The sequence below is a fragment of the Gopherus flavomarginatus genome, chromosome 2 (assembly GCF_025201925.1).
Source record: "Gopherus flavomarginatus isolate rGopFla2 chromosome 2, rGopFla2.mat.asm, whole genome shotgun sequence".
NCBI classification, from domain to species: domain Eukaryota; kingdom Metazoa; phylum Chordata; order Testudines; family Testudinidae; genus Gopherus; species Gopherus flavomarginatus.
In genome coordinates, this window is record NC_066618.1 from 166,638,835 (window position 1) to 166,661,100 (window position 22,266).

General features: G+C 48.9%; 1 protein-coding gene across 2 annotated transcripts in view; it reads left to right on the plus strand.

The window, feature by feature from the left end:
* The first annotated feature begins 977 nt into the window (after nt 1–977).
* Nucleotides 978–22,266, plus strand: part of TACC1 (transforming acidic coiled-coil containing protein 1) — a 99,126-nt gene continuing 77,837 nt past the window's right edge. Inside the window, exon 1 of one of the 2 annotated variants that reach the window (XM_050939942.1) lies at nt 978–1,111. Coding sequence is in view for 1 of the 2 variants with exons in the window: in XM_050939939.1 (XP_050795896.1) it covers nt 18,980–19,056 (77 nt within the window). In the remaining variant the exon portion in view is untranslated. Of the gene's footprint in view, nt 1,112–18,922; nt 19,057–22,266 lie in introns of those variants that run through there. The other variant, XM_050939939.1, reaches the window with a different exon arrangement.

Here is a 22,266-nt window from a genome sequence, read left to right on the forward strand (position 1 = left end):
CTGTATCTCCGTGGTAACTTGTCCTGATGCTGGGCTGCAGGCTGGTGGGAGTCCAGGTGCCTGCACCATTGACGGGGAGTTAAGTCAGCGGGTGGGTGGGGCAGTGTCTGGAGCCCCTGGACTGAGTGAGGGGAGGTGGGGGGGTGCCAGAGTGTGTCATATGCTGGCGGAGAGGAGCAGGGAGCAGACAAATAATGTCAGCTCTCCAGTTACCCCCTTCCTGGGTGAATCCTCTGCACCACAGAGCTTCTTGCCCTCCTGGCACAAGGAGCCTGGCTGCAGGCCAAACACAACTGCACACATATGACATGGGTCAGCAACCGCAAACAGCTCACTCTGGGGATACATCACGTCAGCCCCCTTCCCCCGCCCTCTCCATCTAGAGATCTGCTACTCCTTTTGCTGGCAGTCTCATATGAGTGACCAAAGGCTGAGCAGACCCCACTCCCCCTCGCTCCCTGAGGCCCATTGGTGGGGCAGCAGGGGCCAAGGCTGCAGCATTGCTACCCGTGCTGGACCGAGGCAGCTCCACCCAAGATCTCACAGAAGCCCCCTTATTTCACCTCACCAGCCAGCAGAGGCTGGCAAACACAAGATATGTCTCTTCTGTAAGAGGAGAAATTCTCTCCTGGGGAGAGGCCCTGCCTGCCAAGTTCCCCACGAGCACATTTTTATGGCATGATGCCAACAGGGCCTCAGCTAAAAAAAATAATGAAATGGGGAGTGGGAGAGAGAGCAAGGTACAAAATCCTGCATGACATGGCTTTAAACAGCGATACTCAGTTGCAGACAAGCTCGGGAGCTGCTGATCTGTAAGCCTCGGCCAGAGCAGTCTGTCTCTGCGCCCCCTGGGGCACAGCTGATTTCCTCTCTCTGCCTGCAAAGTACTGGCCAAATATTACAAAACATCCTTTTCCTTTTAGCTCGTAGCCTTCGGAAAGATACCCCCCCATCCCCCGTCTGTCCCGCTCTGCTGCTGGCCATCCCCTTCCTTCCCCACAGTTCCTGCCCTGCGCGGGGCTTGCTTGCTGCTTTCCAAGAAGCAAGGGGCAGGTAGCGCAGTGAGAGCCGAAGCACCAGAGCAACCCAGGAGAAGCCTGCAGCTGGAAAGGTAGGGAAGGAAAGAGAGCTCTTGGAGCAGACTGAGGGGGAAAGGGGCTGGCAGCATGTCACGCTTCAGCCAGGATTACTTTCCCTGCACCTTTGCGTACTTCTGGGAGAAGAGCTGGGGTGTAGTCTTGCTCCTAGGGAAACCAGTGGCACAGGTCCTGTTGACTGTGGCATGAGCAGGATGGGGCCTGGCCTGACTGGGAGGGGAGGTGGTTGTGTCCCCATCACAGGGCTGAGAGGTAGCTGCTGTGATGGAGAATTGCTTTATTTATCCATGAGCTCATGTTGCTCACAGCAGGGGGATTGTCCCGCTGCCCTTGAAAATGGGTGTTTTCCCCCTCAGAATGGGGAATGGACTCCTAAAACTGCTGGCTCCTGTCAGAAGAGAGTTGCTCAGACCCTCCTGCACCACAGACTCTGCAGACTCCAATCGCCTGGGTGCTCCTTTGAAGTGCCTTGGGAACTTGGGTGCATGGATTACAGGTGGGGTGATGGGGGAGAGCAGCTGGAAGGGTGCTGTAGGAAGGTGGTTTGTGGAAGAGACGCTGCACAGGGCTGTCACGAGGCAGCTGCAGGCAGGGCTGGGAGTGAGGGCTACTTTCAAGTGTCAGAGAACTAAAGTTTCCATTCTTAGCCAGGCAGAGATTGGGGCATCCAGTAACATCCCCGCGAGCTAATAACGCCCCCTGATCCCAGACCCCTCCCTTTCTCCCCAAAGGAGAACAGAGCTGGCTGGGTTTTCTCCAGCACCCATCATGCTCCTGACCCCCAGGGCGCTCTGTGCAGTGGTGAGCTGGTGCTGGCAGTGCAGGGGCCAATGCAGCAGACATCCTGCGCTCAGCATGGGCTCACGCCCAGCCCTGCGCATAGATCCTGAGGAAGGGAGGGAATGGGGTGGGACCCTGGAGCTATCCCTAACTCTTCCCAAAGTACCCTGAGAATTTTAACATCCACCTGGCCCTTTTATAGCACTGGGCACAACAGCCCTAAGACACCTGTGGCAACCGACAACCTCCCTACGGCCTTCTGGCTCAACGGGAGACTAGCCATGAGCCACAGCGACAGATTTTCAGCCAGTCCCACTGCTTGGGGTCTGTGCAGTTATCTGGATCTTTCTTCCAAGTTCTTCATCATGACAGTGCCGGCATAGCTGGGGGGGGGCAGCTGGTCCATGCAAGGGAGAAAACTGGTGTTCACATCACACAGGCACTTCTGATAATCAAGAAGCAGGGCAATGTGCCAGCGCGTCTCTGCCCACGGAAGTCAGGGGACAGTAACCTTTCCCCAGAGACAAAGGTCCCCCTTAAAGTTAGTGATGTTTTCAGCTTCTGCCTAGTAACCCTCAGCGCCTAATCCTGGCAGGAATAGGGGCCCCGGCTCAGCATCCCTTCTCTCAGAGGCTGCTGCAGGTAGCCAGGAATGCTGCATGTTCCCATGTTGCCTTTATATAAATCCATGGTACGCCCACATCTTGAATACTATGTGCAGATGAGGTCAAAAAAGATATTTTGGAATTGGAAAAGGTTCAGAAAAGGGCAACAAAAATGAGTAAGGGTGTGGGAACGACAGCCATATGAGGAGAGATTAATAAGACTGGGACTTTTCAGCTTGGAAAAGAGACGAATAAGGGGGAATATGATAGAGATCTATAAAATTATGACTGGTGTGGAGAAAGTAAATAAGGAAGTGTGATTTACTCCTTCTCATAACACAAGAACTGGGGTTGCCAAATGAAATGAATAGGCAGCAGGTTTAAAACAAACAAAAGGAAGTATTTATTCACACAACACATAATCAACCTGTGGAACTCCTTGCCACAGGATGTTGTGAAGGCCAAGGCTATAACAGGGTTCAAAAAGAATTAGATAAGTTCATGGAGGATAGATCCGTCAATTGCTGTTAGGCAGGATGGGCACGGATGGTGTTCCTAACCTCTGGTTGCCAGAAGCTGGGAAAGGGCAACAGGGGATGGATCACTTGATGATTCTCTGCTCTGTTCATTCCCTCTGGGGCACCTGACAATGACCACTGTTGGCAGTCAGGATACTGGGCTAGATGGACCTTTGGTCTGACCCAGTAGAGCTATTCTTATGTTCTTCCGTAGGCAAGGTAGGGTGTGAGACAGCTGGGAGGAGAGAGCCTCCTGGCAGCAGTAAAGCACTCTGTGGCCTCTGCAGCAGCACTCTCTGGTGTCCCCATCAGCCCTCACTAGTGCTGTGCTTGGAGCAGGTTTGGAGCCTGTGTAGCATTCAACATGGAATCAGGAGGCTCCAAGGAGGCATTTAAGTCAGACCCCATGTGACAGCCACGTACAGTCTTAGTCATGTTCCCCAGAAACAAAACATAAAGCCTGAGCCCCAGGGCAGCAGGCAAGGGCTTGGTGTGCTCTTTTTCCATGCACATAGAACTTTACATGGAATTAGTTTCTGGCTAATTATTACCAGCTGTTTCTTTGCTGGCAGCAGCCGCTACAGGCCAGCTCACGCATGTTGGTCCTGAGGGTGCCCGAGGGCTGTGGGGCTGCGGCCGACGGCAGGAAGCTGTTCTAAACTTCACGGGAAGGAGCAGGGACTCTGCAGTGGATTTCTCCGCAGCCCTTTGCGTGAGTAGATTTCCACTGCTCTCTGTGCTCAGGCACCACTGGCTGCTTTGTAAACAAGGTCAGATGTTTAACTGCTGTATTTCTGCCTCTTGATGATCCCAAGGACAGCCAGTCTCTTCCTTCTGGGAAACTGGATTACTGGCATGCATTACACAGCATTAGGAGCCAGTCTTAAATGCTTTCAGATGGGACTGAATAACTAAGGGTTTGTTTGCTGTGCTTGGACATTACAGGTCCTGTGATACCTTCCACTTTCTGGAAATGAACCCAGGTGTCCTGACTCTCAGACCTGTGCTCATTTCCAGACTCTGGGAGGGGTGTTATCAAGTGGACAAATCATCTCACCTCTCTGTGTCTGCACCTTCCCCATCTGAAAAATGGGACAATAATCCTGGTCTACTTCATGGGGGTTGGGAGGCTTAATTAGCATTTGTCAAGTGCTTTGAGATCTACCGACGGGTGAGGTGATATGAGAGAGCGCCGTATTTAGATTCTCGGTGTCAAGAGCTCTATTTTCTCATGAACAGCTAAATAATTGTCAACTAAGCAAGTGTGTGTGTGATGATATCTGACAGTAGCACAGAGACGGGGGCAATTGTTTATCAGTAGCATGGAGGGGCCCCTTTGCCAGCGGCACATTGTGTCTGCAGATGTGACTGAAATAGCCCCGAGCCCTGTAATGAGAACCCCAAAAGAGCTCTGCCCACATGCAGGCTGAGACAGCGGCACCCAGGCTGCACGTCCCCTTTGCTCGTTCAGCGTCTGGTACAGAACAGCCTGGCCCCTTCCCACACCACTGAGGTTCATTTGCCAATGCACGCATGGTGCGTGAGTGTTGGCTCCATTTGACAGCGACTGCATCGCAGGCCAGCTACCGAAGGAGCGAGCCAGCCGATGGCCCATATATGTTATGGGAGGATTCACCCTTTAAGGTCAGATGGCTGTTTTGACAGGACAGACTTCTTAGGAAATATTGACTTCTTGCAGCTTGGCAGCACTCTCTGTCTCATGATGCCTGGTGAAGGCACATCTGTGAGATAAATCACTGAAGCCTGGATAGAACACCCCAGCCCTGCAGTGAGGTCAGGAGCCAAAAATATGTCTTCAGTCTGCTTGGGGAGGCAAGGTGGCAGGGCTGAGTTGAAATGCATCCAGTTATGGTAGCGTTTTGCATCTGCAGGCATGTTGGGCTTTACCGAGGCAGAAAACAGCAGCACTTTAAAAGCTGTTTTAAATGAAAATAGCTGCTGGAAGTTATTTTAAAACCAGAGGCATCAAAATTAAAGAGCTTCCTTGGCCCAAAGGAGCCCTGCCAGTCTCAGGGCACTGCCCTTGTAACTTTCCTTCCCACCACATCAGTGCAAGGATCTGTTATGTCTGAGCAAAGGCCAGTTTCTCGGGAATGTCAAACTATTTCCGTATTAGTCAGATCCGTGGGTGAGGCAGAGACAATACTTAGCCCACAACTGCAAAGTGAAAGAGACAGAAATAATGCAGGGAGCAGCGAATGCCCAGCATGGTGTTCATAACTCCCAATCCAGCAACACTACAACTGGCAAAGCCTGGCTCTGGGGTCATTGTGTTCTACGGAGTCAATCCAGAAATCTCAGGGCTTAAAAATATGTCACCTGTTGTTTAATTAATGTGATTGTCCCAAAAATGTGGCATCTGGGCACATGACATTGGAAGGCTGGACTTTTTAGTACAGTTCAGCACTCACATCAGGGCCAGGCTTTCAACAGAGCTCAGCACGTTGGCTCCGGTAGTGGGTGAGTAGCACTTGGAAATCTGGCCCTGAAGGTGCTGCATTAAGGTGCCCACAAGGAGCAGCACAAACCTCCTGGGCTAAAGACCCATCTGAAAACACACTGCTTGCAACACCCCCCAGCTCATATCTAGGGACAGTCAGTGTCAGGAGAGCATCTTCTCTGATCTCAGCCCAGAGGAGTTGCAGTTTCTTTTACTTTTTGCACAACAAAATATATATGCAGCAACTGCAGGACCACAGTTGGGTCCTGAATAACTGTGTTTACTAAAGAGTAAATACAAATACAAAATAGTAAATACAAACATGCAGTTTAGCTACATACAGACTGCCCCTAACACAAAGAAAACAGGTACCACAGCCAGAGGGGCTTACAAGCTATTAAAGTGCTGCTACCTATCTTACACACTACAGGAACTGGCCAGATTTATTTTACAAAACAGTTCTCTAAGATCCCAGCTAAGCAGCAGAACGTACAATAAGTGTAGGCTTAAAAGTGACAGGTAAAAACAACGGCATAAAAAATCATTCCGTCTTCACTTGCCTGCTGAGACCCGAGATCAGGGCTTTGTGCTTTCCCTCTGCAGCGGGGCACACCCAGAACTCTTGGAACACGAGTTTACTGCTAGGGTTTCCCTGCCGCAGGGCAACCAAAAAGGCAGGTGTTAGTCAGTAAAGAGCCCGTCAGGTCATCCCTTCAACCTTGCCTACATCAGAACATTCCAAGGGCTACCATCTAGCCTGTCTGCAAAGCACCCCGTGTCCCCATGCACAGCTTTGTCCAGCAGCACACTGGCTTTCACACCACCATCGTGCCTGCACTTCTTCTGAGCTAGGCTAAGAACCATCCTCTTCAGCATCAGGCCTGGCTCTAGCCATTTCGCTGCCCCAAGCATGGAGGTATGCCGCAGGGGGCGCTCTGCCACTTGCCGATCCCACGGCTCCAGTAGACCTCCCACAGGCGTGCCTGCGGATGCTCCACTGGAGCCGCAGGACCAGCGGACCCGCCACAGGCACACCTGCGGGTGGTCCACCGGAGCCGCCTGCCGCCCTCCCGGCAACCGGCAGAGCGCCCCCCGTGGCATGCCGCCCCAAGCACGCGCTTCGCACGCTGGGGCCTGAAGCCGGCCCTGTTCAGCATCATCCCACTGCCAGTGCAGACAGCAAGTGGTCGTCTAATAGCTGTACCAGTGCAATCGGTCCTCCAGACATCATCCTGCCATGTCCCTTTAGCAGATGCTGTGCAGATGCTGTGCTGGAGACTCTTAAGGGAGCCCTTTCCAGGCTATTCTCTGAGCCCTGTTCTTAATTGTTCAGGGACAAATGACTGTTTGGGTTATTACCCCACCCCACCCATCAAACCCTTGAGTGAGATGAACAATAAGCGCCTCGGATGGCTGGAGGCCACTCTTTGGCAGTTACTACTGATAAGTAACCCAGACAATCCCCCTGCATGTCAAGGAGGCCTTGGAAACTGCTTGCACTGCTCAGCCATTGACACGGGACATTGCACACGTCAGTTGGCTTTAGCCACATCCTAGGGATTATTCGTAGACTGCATGCACTCGGGTAGGAGACCTACTGCAGTGCCCACATGACTTTCACCTGACTTGGCTTTCTTCTGGGTGATACTCAGGGCAGCAGGAGCCTCCAGACTGTCAGACTTTTCCCTGTAAAGAACTGAACCACAGAAGGTAATTTTCCCTTGTCTAAAATGCTTTCTTTAGACTCTGGGGAATTTGGGAAGGTTTTCATGCTCCTGTGATTAGAACCATGCTAAATGCTGTAGTCTGTGATCCCTTTGCATGCAGAGGGGAGGAATTCCGGGTCTTTATTTATGTGGACAACATCTGGCATCTTTCAGTGTTGTGTGTATACATGGGTACGTGCAGTGCAGAGTTCATCCAAATGAGTAACAAGTACTTCATCCCGTGAGGCCAACCCCCTAGGATACCCCAGCAATAGAGCTGTGGTGAAATGATTTTTTGTTCTTGTAGGGAAAAAAAATGTAAAAGAAAACAGAGAAGAGTTTTTCTTTGTATTGACTTTTTTCTTTGAAAATGTTTGGGTTTTTGTCAAACAAAAAAGTAAAATCCCCAAACTGAACATTTTTCAGTTTTCAGTGTTTTGACAAAAATTCCCAGAATTGACCACAGAAGTTTTCCTGTTGTCAAAAAAGCCACTTTTGGTCCAAAAAATAAATAAATAAAATGTTCAAATGAAAAACTTCAACTAGTGATGTCGTCTTCTACGTGTTTCAAATGCTGGTCATCAAGACCAGTCCCATGTGCTAAGGCAGAATCAAGTAAACCTAGACCACCCCTGATAGGTGTTTGTCCAACTTGTTCTTAAAACCCCCCAATGATGGGGATTCCACAACCTCCCTTGGAAGCCTGTTCCAGAGCTTAACTACCCTGAGAGTTAGAAAGTTTTTCCTAATATCTAACCTCAATCTTCCTTGCTGCAGTTTAAGCCCGTTACTTCCTGTCCGACCTTCAGTGGACATGGAGAACAACTGATCAACATCCTCTGTATACCAACCCTCTGGTTCCCCCTCCCGTTAGACTTCTTTTCTTAAGACTACACATGCCCAGTTTAACCTTTCCTCATAGATCAGGTTTTCTAAACCTTTTATCATTTTTGTTGTTCTCCTCTGAACGCCCGCGAGTTTATCCACATCTTTCCTAAAGCGGGGCACACACACCTAGACAGAGTACTCCAGCTGAGGCCTCACCAGTACTGAGTGGAGCAGGACAGCTACCTCCCATGTCTTACATACAACACACTTGTTAATACAACCCGGAATGATATTAGTCTTTTTCACAAATGCATCACATTGTTGGCTCATATTCAATTTGTTATCCACAGTAACCCCCAGATCCTTTGCAGCACTCCTGTGGAATGGTTTTCTCCAGGAGGAGAGGCTATTTTCAGGGAAACACAGCATTGCTGGAAATATCTGCCTCACCAGGGACTCCTCGATCAGGTTCCTGATTGCCCCAGATAAGAGTCACTGAGCCTCTGATTGCTCTTGACACAAACTCAAGAGGAGATTATTTGTCAGCAGCCGTGAATCAGACTTTGCAGTTGTTACACACAAAAATCCACCTATTATGTTTACGTCTGTTCCTGAAATGCAACATTAAGAACCCTGGCCTCAGGACATGTCCTGTTGCATAGATGGGATTTTGATGGTCTTTCCCATTCTGCCAGTGTACACGTTAGTGCATTACATATAAGATAAGAAGGGTACAGCCCTCAAATTCACCCCAAAAAACCCTTGGAAAAACAGCCAATTCCAAAATAAACATAATGAAACTTGATTAATGTCTCTGGATACTGGTACTTTGATGTCAGACCTTCACTGTGGTATAATTAATAATGTTATGGATGAGAGTAGTATAGTTAAACGCAGTTGGTGTTGGATCTTCTGCACCAGTACAATACAATGGCAGCAAATGGATTGAGTGGTGAGAGCAGGAAAGTGTGTCTATTTAGGAGCTTGGAGTCCAAACCTCTGGGAATCGTGACTCCTGGATCTTGTCTGTGGTTCTGCTACTGTCTTGCAGCACGATCTTGGGCAAGTCTGTGCCTCAGTTTCTTCTGTGGACTGGAGCTAACAGCTGCTTACAGAGGATCTGAGAGGGTTGATTAATGAATGTGACCAGATAACACAGTGATGGGCTAGACATGATGGGCTATATCCTCCGCTTGGGTAAATCTGTAGCTCCATTGAGTTTGGTGGCACTATGGTGATTTATACCAGTGGAGGATCTGGCATAATGACTGTGAAGGTGTAATAACCTTAGTCCCAGATTTGGACCTTAGCGTCCAAAATATGGGGGTTAGCATGAAAACCTCCAAGCTTAGTTACCAGCTTGGACCTGGTACCTGCTGCCACCACCCAAAAAATTAGAGTGTTTTGGGGCACTCTGGTCCCCCTGAAAAACCTTCCCTGGGGACCCCAAGACCCAAATCCCTTGAGTCTCACAACAAAGGGAAATAATCCTTTTTCCCTTCCCCCCTCCAGGTGCTCCTGGAGAGATACACAGACACAAGCTCTGTGAATCCAAACAGAGTGAATCTCCCTCTCTGTTCCCAATCCTGGAAACAAAAAGTACTTTCCTCTTCACCCAGAGGGAATGCAAAATCAGGCTAGCCACTTCAACACACACAGATCTCCCCTGATTTCTTCCTCCCACCAATTCCCTGGTGAGTACAGACTCAATTTCCCTGCAGTAAAGAAAAACTCCAACAGGTCTTAAAAGAAAGCTTTATATAAAAAAAGAAAGAAAAAATACAAATAGTCTCTCTGTATTAAGATGACACAATACAGGGCAATTTCTTAAAAGAATATTGAATAAACAGCCTTATTCAAAAAGAATACAAATCAAAGCACTCCAGCACTTATATTCATGCAAATACCAAAGAAAAGAAAACCATAGAACTTACTATCTGATCTCTTTGTTCTTATACTTAGAAACAGAAGACTAGAAGGTAGAAAGTACTTCTCCAAAGCTCAGAGAAGGCAGGCAGCCAGAAAAAAAAAAACCTTAGACACTCAATTCCCTCCACCCAAAGTTGAAAAAATCCGGTTTCCTGATTGGTCCTCTGGTCAGGTGCTTCAGGTGAAAGAGACATTAACCCTTAGCTATCTGTTTATGACACGCCCCCCAAATTGCAGACAGTGGGGAAGCTCACTGGCGGCGATTTCCTTCTAGAACTTGAAAATAAACAGATTAATACAACACATACACCTTTACATATACTCCTAAGTATATAACTAACAGACTTGTACATTTTAAGAACACTTTTTAACTACTGAATTCTGGGAAACTCTCACGGGAGAGTGCATCAGCAACTTTATTAGAAGCTCCTGTGATGTGTTGAATTTCAAAATCAAAATCTTGGAGAGCTAAACTCCAACGAAGAAGTTTCTTGTTGTTCCCCTTGGCAGTATGAAGCCACTTTAGTGCAGCATGGTCAGTTTGTAGTTGGAACCGCCGTCCCCAAACATATGGGCGTAGCTTTTCCAGGGCGTACACAATGGCATAGCATTCCTTTTCACTGACTGACCAGTGACTTTCCCTCTCAGACAGTTTCTTACTGAGAAACACGACAGGATGGAAGTTGTGATCTGTTGCTTCCTGCATGAGCACTGCTCCTATACCACGCTCAGATGCATCTGTGGTTACTAGGAATGGCTTGTCAAAATCCGGGGCCCTGAGCACAGGGTCAGACATGAGCATTGCCTTAAGCTGGGTAAAGGCCTTTTGACACTCGTCAGTCCACTTAACGGCATTTGGCTGGGTCTTTTTGGTCAGGTCGGTCAGTGGGGCAGCGATTTGGCTGTAGTGTGGTACAAATCGCCTGTAGTATCCGGCCAAGCCTAAGAAGGATTGGACCTGCTTCTTGGACCGTGGGACAGGCCACTTTTGGATAGCATCCACCTTGGCCTGTAGGGGGTTTATGGTTCCTCGACCCACCTGGTGCCCCAGGTAAGTCACTCTGTTTTGGCCTATTTGACACTTTTTGGCCTTAACAGTTAGTCCTGCCTGCCTGATGCGCTCAAAGACCTTTTCCAGGTGTAGTAGGTGTTCGGGCCAGGAGTCTGAAAAAATGGCCACATCATCGAGGTAGGCAACTGCAAATTCTCCCAGTCCAGCTAGTAGACCATCTACCAGCCTCTGGAAGGTGGCGGGTGCATTTCGAAGGCCGAAAGGAAGGACATTGAATTCATACACCCCCGCATGGGTGACGAATGCTGACCTCTCCTTGGCAGGTTCATCTAGCGGTACTTGCCAGTACCCCTTGGTTAAGTCTATTGTAGAGATGAACTGGGCACGTCCCAACTTCTCCAATAGCTCATCGGTACGTGGCATTGGATAGTTGTCCGGACGAGTTACAGCATTTAGCTTACGGTAGTCCACGCAAAAGCGTATTTCCCCATCTGGTTTGGGTACCAGAACCACTGGAGATGCCCATGCACTGGTAGATGAGCGGATTATACCCATCTGTAGCATGTTCTGGATCTCCCGTTCTATAGCGGCTTGGGCATGAGGAGACACTCGGTAGGGTGGGGTTCTGATTGGGTGAGCATTACCTGTATCAATGGAGTGGTATGCCCGTTCAGTCCGTCCTGGGGTGGCTGAGAACAATGGGGCGAAGCTAGTGCACAGCTCCTTGATTTGTTGCCGCTGCAGACGTTCCAGGGTGGTTGAGAGGTTGACCTCTTCCACGCCACCGTCTTTTTTCCCGTCGTAGTAGACACCGTCAGGCCACTCAGCATCATCTCCCTGGACTGTAAACTGACAAACCTGTAAGTCTCTGGAATAGAAAGGCTTGAGAGAATTAACATGGTACACTTTAGGCTTTAGTGAGGAATTGGGAAATGCTATGAGGTAGTTTACAGCTCCCAGGCGCTCTTGGACCGTGAAGGGCCCTTCCCATGATGCTTCCATCTTATGGGCCTGTTGCGCCTTCAAGACCATAACCTGGTCTCCTACCTTGAAGGACCGATCTCTGGCATGTCTGTCATACCAGGCCTTTTGCTCTTCCTGAGCATCCTTTAGATTCTCTCTAGCAAGGGCTAAAGAGTGTCGGAGGGTGCTTTGTAGGTTGCTTACAAAGTCCAGAATGTTAGTTCCTGGAGAAGGCGTAAACCCCTCCCATTGCTGTTTCACCAACTGTAATGGCCCCTTAACCTCGTGACCATACACCAGTTCAAATGGTGAAAACCCTAAACTGGGATGTGGTACAGCCCTGTAGGCAAACAGCAACTGCTGCAACACTAGGTCCCAATTATTGGAGAATTCGTTGATGAATTTTCGTATCATGGCCCCCAAAGTTCCATTGAACCTTTCCACCAGGCCATTGGTTTGATGGTGGTACGGGGTGGCAACCAAGTGATTCACCCCATGAGTTTCCCACAGTTTTTCCATGGTCCCTGCCAGGAAATTAGACCCTGAATCTGTAAGGATGTCGCAGGGCCAACCTACCCTGGCAAAGATGTCTGTTAGGGCCAGGCACACAGTGTTAGCCCTGGTGTTGCCTAGAGCGACTGCTTCTGGCCATCGGGTAGCAAAGTCCACTAAAGTCAGTACGTACTGCTTTCCTCTGGGTGTCTTTTTTGGGAAAGGACCCAGAATATCCACAGCTACTCGCTGAAATGGGACCTCAATTATGGGGAGTGGCTGGAGAGGGGCCTTGACCTGGTCTTGAGGCTTTCCCACTCTTTGGCATACCTCACAAGACCGGACATACTTGGCAACGTCCTTGCCCATCCCCTCCCAGTGGAAGGACTTCCCCAACCGGTCCTTGGTTCTGTTCACCCCAGCATGGCCACTGGGATGATCATGGGCTAAGCTTAAGAGCTTCCCCCGGTACTTAGTTGGAACCACCAACTGTTTTTGCGGCTGCCATTCTTCCCGGTGTCCACCAGAAAGAATTTCCTTGTATAAAAGTCCTTGGTCTATAACAAACCGGGATCGATTAGAAGAGCTGAGAGGCGGTGGGGTGCTCCGTGCCGCCGCCCAAGCTTTTTGAAGGTTGTCATCCGCTTCCTGCTCAGCCTGGAACTGTTCCCTTGAGGCTGGGGTCACCAGTTCTTCCTCAGACTGTGGACTTGGGCTTGGTCCCTCTGGAAGCGATGTAGGTGATGGGGTTGTTTCCGTTGCTGGTGTACCGCTCTCCGCTGGTGCACCTGAGGGTATTTCAGGCTCTGGCTGAGCCTTTTGGGTATGGCTGTCTTGTGCTTCTGCCAGTTTTGGCTCGCTGGCGCCCTCTGGCGTTGAGTTTGAAGATGTAGTTGCACTTGCTGGTGCTGGTTGCTGTTCCAGTTCCGGGCCTGGGACTGGAGATGCTGTGGCTGTTTCAGTGGTAGGCATGGAATCCGGGTCCACTACCTCTGTCTGGGTTTCTGGTAACACAGACGGGGCCTCTGTGGACGGCTCAGGAACAGGAATGGGTCTGGAAGCTTGCCTGGTTTGGCTACGTGTAACCATTCCCACTCTCTTGGCCCGCCTCACCTGGTTGGCCAAGTCTTCCCCCAGTAGCATGGGGATAGGATAATTGTCATAGACTGCAAAAGTCCACATTCCTGACCAGCCTTTGTACTGGACAGGCAGTTGAGCTGTAGGCAAGTCTACAGCTTGTGACATGAAGGGGTAAATTGTAACTTTGGCCTTTGGGTTGATGAATTTGGGGTCAACGAAGGATTGGTGGATAGCTGACACTTGTGCCCCCGTGTCTCTCCACGCAGTAACCTTCTTTCCGCCCACTCTCAAATTTTCCCTTCGCTCCAAGGGTATTTGAGAGGCATCCGGGCCTGGGGATCTTTGGTGTGATGGTGGTGTAATGAATTGCACTCACATGGTGTTCTTGGGACACTTGGCCTTGATATGTCCCAGTTCATTACACTTAAAGCATCTTCCATCTGATGGGTCACTGGGCCGAGGTGAGTTACTGGAGACTGGTGAGGTTGAAGGGTAGGGTATCTGTGGCTTTACTTGGGTGGTATGTGGGGTCTTTGGCTGTCCTCGGTTGTAGGGTTTATGGTCTGTGTGCCCCCTGGGGTAATCGTTCCCCTTGACAGTAGCTTTCTTGCTTTCTGCCAGTTCCATCCATTTGGCTCCAATCTCCCCCGCCTCAGCGATATTCTTGGGGTTTCCATCTTGTATGTACCGTGTGATGTCTTCAGGAACACCATCCAAGAACTGCTCCATTTGTATGAGGAGGTTCAGTTCTTCCAAGGTTTGAATGTTGTTTCCTGTTAGCCAGGCCTCATAGTTTTTTGCAATGCAGTAGGCGTGTTTGGGAAATGACTCCTCTGGTTTCCACTTTTGGTTTCTGAAACGCCAACGGGCATGATCTGGGGTTATCCCCATCCTGTATCTGGCCTTGGTTAGGAAAAGTTTATAGTCATTCATTTGGTGCTTAGGCATTTCAGCTGCCACCTCTGCTAAAGGTCCACTGAGCTGTGACCTCAATTCTACCATGTACTGGTCTTCGGGAATGCTGTACCCAAGACAGGCTCTTTCAAAATTTTCCAAGAAGGCCTCGGTGTCATCACCTGCCTTGTAGGTGGGAAATTTCCTGTGCTGTGGAGCAATATTTGGCGCCGGGTTGTTAGGGTTGGCTGGCACAGGCAGCCCAGCTTTTGCCAACTCCAGTTCATGTTTTCTCTGTTTTTCCTTCTCTTCATTCTCTTTTTGTTGTTTTTCCATTTCTCGGCGGTGGGCCACCTCTTCTTCTTCTAGTTTTCTTTTGTGTGCTGCCTCCTTGGCTGCCTCTTTGGCTGCCTGTTCTCTTTGGTAGGCTGCCTGTTCTCTTTGGTAGGCTGCCTCTTTGATCTGTTCTTCTCTTTCTTTCATCTCCATCTCTTTTTGTTTTATTTCCAGTTGCTGTTTGTGTTTTTCCATCTCTCGCCTGTGTTCAGCTTCTTTGATTTGTTCCACAGCCTCCATTTTTGTCTTGGTAGACATGGTTCCTGTTTTCTTGTGTTGGGGTGCCCTCCGGTGTTTATCTTCTGAACTGCAGGTTCTCTGTTGCCTCCTGAAGTCTGCCTAGCAACAGTGCCTTTAGCTAATCTTCAATGTCAAGTAAACCTGAAAAACCACTTTATTTGCATTCATATAGTGCTGGTATGACTCTCAATGGGAGTGCTATTGTGTGACAAAAGACTGTTAATAGTCCTTAACGACTTCTGCTTAACATGCAAGCCACAAACTGCCAGAGAGAGCAGAAAAAAAAAAAAAATTTCTCTCTGGTTCCCTTTTAAAACCAAACTGTTTCTCTCTGCTAAAAAGCCCTTAGCAGAGAAAAGAAAAATATAATATTCCTACTGGCTTCTGGATTCTGTCTATATCCCACCGCTGCCACCATGTAATAACCTTAGTCCCAGATTTGGACCTTAGCGTCCAAAATATGGGGGTTAGCATGAAAACCTCCAAGCTTAGTTACCAGCTTGGACCTGGTACCTGCTGCCACCACCCAAAAAATTAGAGTGTTTTGGGGCACTCTGGTCCCCCTGAAAAACCTTCCCTGGGGACCCCAAGACCCAAATCCCTTGAGTCTCACAACAAAGGGAAATAATCCTTTTTCCCTTCCCCCCTCCAGGTGCTCCTGGAGAGATACACAGACACAAGCTCTGTGAATCCAAACAGAGTGAATCTCCCTCTCTGTTCCCAATCCTGGAAACAAAAAGTACTTTCCTCTTCACCCAGAGGGAATGCAAAATCAGGCTAGCCACTTCAACACACACAGATCTCCCCTGATTTCTTCCTCCCACCAATTCCCTGGTGAGTACAGACTCAATTTCCCTGCAGTAAAGAAAAACTCCAACAGGTCTTAAAAGAAAGCTTTATATAAAAAAAGAAAGAAAAAATACAAATAGTCTCTCTGTATTAAGATGACACAATACAGGGCAATTTCTTAAAAGAATATTGAATAAACAGCCTTATTCAAAAAGAATACAAATCAAAGCACTCCAGCACTTATATTCATGCAAATACCAAAGAAAAGAAAACCATAGAACTTACTATCTGATCTCTTTGTTCTTATACTTAGAAACAGAAGACTAGAAGGTAGAAAGTACTTCTCCAAAGCTCAGAGAAGGCAGGCAGCCAGAAAAAAAAAAACCTTAGACACTCAATTCCCTCCACCCAAAGTTGAAAAAATCCGGTTTCCTGATTGGTCCTCTGGTCAGGTGCTTCAGGTGAAAGAGACATTAACCCTTAGCTATCTGTTTATGACAGAAGGTCAATGATATCCTCAGATAAAAAGCTCCAGAAAAGTGCCAATGATTGTGATTTCTATGCAAGAGGTAAAATACTGCATCTCTAAGTACAGCTTTGCATGGTAATGTTTAGTTTAATAAAATAGGATACAACTTTATTATTACACCCATACGTGGCTGTTATTTTAACCACAGAGGCACATCCAGATTACAGCTTGTCATTATTAATAAAACTGAAAATCACTAGTGCTGAAGAATGGTTGACGATTGCCCAGTAACCACTACATACCAATGACAACAAGTCATGCACTCTGTACACAAACAGGGTGATCTGAAGGCTCATTCGCAAATCAGCCAGAAAATGGGATCTCCTCAGCATCCCCTTCCCATACCATGTTCTTTTCTTATAATGATGCATTTACCAACATTAATTTAAAAATCTCTCTGTAGGTGTACACCTCATATTACCCCAGCTGCCATTACTTCCTGTTGTATGACCATCGCCACGGGCCGAATGCTGTATCTTTTATGCATGAAAACCACTGGCTTCTCTCGGAGAGTTTCTGGCACTGGAAGTACACAGTTGGGTCCGAAGCACGCACTGCAATTTGTTTCAGTAGTTTGTTAGTACAAGAATTCTTTATAGGCCAGGTTTATACGGATGAAAGTCTCCCATGCCTGTGTGTGAGAGATGCTGTCCAGATTATAGGAAGTTTTTCAGAAAAGCTAAGCTGGTTTTGTTCCAAATGGAGCATTTTCAACCATTTGCTGGTATTTTCTGTTTAGCTGTTTGCTAGTTCTTTATAAAATGTTTGTTTCTCTCCTACTTTGACACAAATATTATGATCCCTTTGGAAACGGGGTTTTGCTACAGGACTGCTCTAGTGGGGCTGTTGTTATGGTGCAGGTGGCCCTTTAATTCTATGCCCCCACTTTTAGACGGGTGTGAGGAAATTGTCAACAGGGCTGAGGCCTGCTCTTCCTTTGCAATTTGTACCTGCAAAATGAATTGAAATCAGAGCACCTGCAGTTCCAGCTGCCTGAGTTGCACCCACGGTCAGGAAGCGAGAAGTGCAAGCACCCAGATTTACACCCACCCTTCAACCGGAGGTGCAACTGCACTTAGAAAAGGAAGAACGGATCTCAGCACTTTTGAAAATCTTCCCCTCAGAACTGACTGAAAATGACAACCCCCCATACCAGACACAGGCTAGTTGAGTTTGTTTGGAACATCTGACATTGTGAGAATTCAGAGATAGCGAGCAAGGAACAATGGCATGTCACCAGTTTGCTGGGGTTTAGTTCTTATTCTTTTTTCACTTGGGCAAGGAATGTAAATGTAAAACATCGGCTTTGGCCTGGACTCAATGTCCAGTGAGCATGGGACCTGTCTGGAGGAATTCTGTGGATCAGGAACAGCTGTAGATGTCTGTTCATGTGGAGTATACTGCATCCCGCTCCTTTAAACAATGCAGAAAGTGCACCCCCACAAAATGATGTAAGCCCCAGGGCTTGCAGGCTTTTCCTCTCCTGGCTGAGCACCGAGTGGTTTCTTTTCCTAAGCCCCTAAGATGTCTGACTCCTATTCTGCACATTGGCAGGCACATCATTCTCTGCAGCGAAATCTGAACAGAGTGTGAAATGTTGTGACCTCACACTGAAATAAAGAGAGGATTCAGGGGGTTGCAGGGAGGGCACCTGGCCCCTAGCTCACTCCTGCAGGCACACCTCTCCACCCATGCAAACTCACTGCCCTCTGCTGCAGGGCATCCTCTCCTGCCCTTCATACATCTCCCCCACACTGCTCCCTCTGCAGGGCACCCCCCTCCACACACACTCATTGCCCCCTCTGCAGGGCATCCTCACCCCCTCCCTGCAACCACCCCACTCACTGCCCCTCTGCAGGGCATCCTCACCCCCTCCCTGCAACCACCCCACTCACTGCCCCTCTGCAGGGCATCCTCACCCCCTCCCTGCAACCACCCCACTCACTGCCCCTCTGCAGGGCATCCTCACCCCCTCCCTGCAACCACCCCACTCACTGCCCCTCTGCAGGGCATCCTCATCCCCCCTCCCTTCAACCCCCCCCACACTCACTGCCCCTCTTCAGGGCATCCTCGTCCCCCTCCCTACAACCCCCGCCACTCACTACCCCTCCGCAGGCCATCCTCACCCCTTCCCTGCAAATCCCCCTCACTGCCCCTCTGCAGGCCATCCTCACCCCTTCCCTGCAAATCCCCCTCACTGCCCCTCTGCAGGCCATCCTCACCCCTTCCCTGCAAATCCCCCTCACTGCCCCTCTGCAGGCCATCCTCACCCCTTCCCTGCAAATTCCCCTCACTGCCCCTCTGCGGGGCATCCTCACCCCCTCGCTGCAAATCCCTCTCACTGCCCCTCTGCGGGGCATCCTCACCCCAGGCCCCCGCAACCCCCCTCCCTGCTGTAGCAGCTGCTCGCGGGGGCCGGCTGGAGCGGAGACGAGTCCGAGCGCTGTCCGGGGAGCAGAGGGGACCGGGCGCAGCGCTCCCGGGGCGCCCCCTAGGCCGTGCCACCAGGCGAGCCCGGCCCGGGACCCTGCGCCCCACCTCCGCCCGGCGCTTCCCGGCAGCCCCGAGGCTGCAGTCGCCCAGCCCGGCGGGGGCGGAGGCGTTGGCGGGGGCTCAGCAGCGCCCGGTCCCGAGCGGCCAGTGCAGCTGCGCGGCAGCAGTGCGGGGCCCCAGCCCCAGCCCCAGCGCTCGCAGCCCCCAGCCCGGCGGGCGCAGGCACCATGGGAGGGGCGCAGAGCCAGAGGCAGAGAGAGCCGCCTGCTGCAGGGCAGAGACCCCCGGGGCGCGAGGAGACCAGGTAAATCCCGGGGGGCCGCAGCACTCGGGGTTACACTTGCAGGGCGCGGGACTCCGGCAGCCACAACTCTCAGCACCTGCCCTGTGACCCTTCCTGTTCCCAGCGCTCACTGGCTGAGGCTGGGGGCGCAGGAGAGGGTCCCATTGTGCTGCGTCGCTGCAGCTGGCCTGGCGTATGGGGTTTGTGCTTCTCCCCCTGTCCATGTTCCCCAGGCATGAACCGACCAGCTCCCTGTGAGCGCTGCCTCTGTGATGCAGAAGGGGGAGGGGGTCTGGGTTCCCAGCAAAGGGATGCTGTCCCTGACCAAAGAAAGTGACTCAAAGTCTGTAATACCGGGGCTTCTTGGAACTGGAGAGTTTTCTAGTGGTTTGTTTAAAAAAATATTATTTGGTATGACACCAGACGCATCTTATTCATGTGACTATGTCTGCTCATTCGTCTCATGTGGGAAAGAACTTACACGCTGACATTCAAAGCGTCGAAACATGTTTTATGCAGGAAAAAAATGGTTTGCAAGTATGTGTATAAACTAGAAAGAGGTTATTAGATTGGTTATTGGCAAGACACCTTCTCTTTCCTGATCTAGTGCGGTGGAGTGTTGTGTTTGTTTCATACTTCTACTCCCTGCTGCTAATGATGAAACCGCAGCTTCCAGATTGTTATTCTGTAGTGCTCCCATTTTATCCGAAGTTTAAAGTCAAAATCAACAGTTGCCATTTTGTTTATATTTCCCAGTCATAATGAAAACACCAAGGAGTGAACTTTATAATTAAAGTTAAATGGTTTAAAGTGATCCTGTGAGTATAAACCAGGTTATAACAAGTGGAGATTGGTGATACCAGAGCAGGCTAGAAAAGTTAGGAGAGAGAGGGAGAGGTTTATATGTTTTTCTCAAAGTGGATAAGAAGTGTGGCCCATTTTTCAAACTTGTGACCTCAAAATGCCTTTGACCTTAAGAAATAATCTGATTTGGCACATGAAACAGCCCTGCCTTGCTGGGACTTTTTTCTTTGTTTCAGCAATGGGAACAGAACAAAAGCCTGTTCAACTCAGCACCGCTCAGTATAATCCTGAAAGTTTTCAACTCGATAAAGTTGCAGCCCCACAAAGAGATCCCAGGCTTTTAATAGAATAAAACTTTATCTTTTAAGCCTAGGGATTCTGCCCTAGAGCACTGCTGTCTGTCAGTGGTGGCTAGAAAAGGTAGCACAGAAGTTGGACCAAGACTTAGTTTTGTGTGTTGTAAACCCAGAACACGCTGTTCTCAACCAGCAGAGTTTGAAATCTGTAAATAGAGGCAAAACCACATTATTAAATGATCTGCGAGGAAGAACAGTTACTGCCAATCATAAAATCCAACTTTCAGAGCAACTTTAAAAGAATAAGCTAGTTGTCTGCTACATTCCCCACCCCTGGAATATCTGCATGTTATAAAGTATGTTCCTTTTATAAAATGATTTAAAATGAGAATATACCCGTGGCCAGCTCATGAGGCATGTGGGATACATCAGGCATTAAGTCAAGGCTTTGGTTATGCATAGGGCCCTACCAAATTCATGGCCATGAAAAACACATCATGGACCATGAAATCTGGCCTCCCCCATGAAAACTGATCTTTTGTGGACTGGAGACCACAAAAGATCAGTTTTCATGGGGGAGACCAGTGTTTCTCAAATTGGGGGGCCTGACCCAAAAGGGAATTGCGGGGGGGGTCACAAGATTATTTTAGGGGGATCACGGTATTGCCACCCTTACTTCTGCGCTGTCTTCAGAGCTGGGCAGCTGGAAAGAGGTGGCTATTAGCTGTGTGCCCAGCTCTGAAGGCAGCACCCCACCACCAGCAGCGCAGAAGTAAGGGTAGCAGTACCGCAACCCCCTCTACAATAATCATTTGACCTCCACCCACAATTTCTTTTTGGGTCAGGATCCCTACAATTACAGCACCCTGACATCTCATGTTTGAATAGCTGAAATCATGAAATTATAACAACTTTAAAAATCCTATGACCATGAAATTGACCAAAATGGGCTGTGAATTTGGTAGGCCCCTAGTTATGCAGTTAGATAATCTGTGTCCCTTTTATGAAAATGTGTACTATAGTGTGTTAATGTCTCTGCCAGGTTTGGGAGAAAGGGAGACATACCCGAAGCAGGTGTTCACCTGTAGTAAATATTTAACAAGCCAGTCCTTGTTTGCATCACAAACACTGGATTCAGAGAGGGAGTTAGCAAAGTTAGCTTTTAAAGTCTTTGCTGTATCTCATGAACAATGCTTTCTCGAATGTGAATGGAGGGTGATCCCAAACAGAAGAACACGCCATTGTTTGCTATAAATGCTGGAGCCAGTGTTTGAAGACAAATTAGCCAACACTGTGTGTGAGAAAATCCTGAGAGGAAAGCACATGCCACAGCAATGGAAAGGCAGCTGCTTGCTTTGTAGCCCTTAGGAAGATGCAAAAGATGCTTAATAAACAACCAAGGGTGTAACAAAAGCAAGCCAAACCGAGTAAAGCCTGGCACAACTGTTTATTATAAAAACAAATCAATTAGTACAACAGCTAATGTCCAAGACAGAATGTCTGGGGGTCAGAGAGCCGGAGGCTGGTAACAAGAAGAAAGAAATAACAATGATCTAGCATGAGATGAAATGCACATGACTGTTACAGGAGGGAGAGGAGCTCGGTTGGCAAACTGATCAGGATGGAGTTGGGTATGAGGGAAGGTGTTGGCATTATGAGATGGTACATCATAGTGAACAAGGAAGAAAAGGTATTGGCTTATTTTACCTGATGTAACCTGACTATCTCTAAGTAGTCTGATAGTCTTCTCGGTGCTGTCTAAGGATTGTGTGCTGGGTCTTCACCACCTTGGCAATATTTGTTATTGATTATTCTATATTAATAACAAAAATGTATGGATCACCTGAATTCTGCATCTTGCTTGACAAAGGTACATGCCCTGAGGAGTTCATCATCTTTGAAACAGAGTTCTGCTGCTGCTGTAACTCAGACACCTGCCCTTTTATTCTAATTCTCTGATAAGCCCGGAGCCAGCTAGCAAAACTAGTTTTAGAGCATTTACCCAATTCCCAAACCAGCCTCCAATGAGAACAAGCAAGAGACAGGGAGGGCCAGAGAGAAGTGACTCTATCATCACCACTTGTCAGCATCCTCTTGCCTCTGGTGTCCATGAGACACACTGTCACCTTAG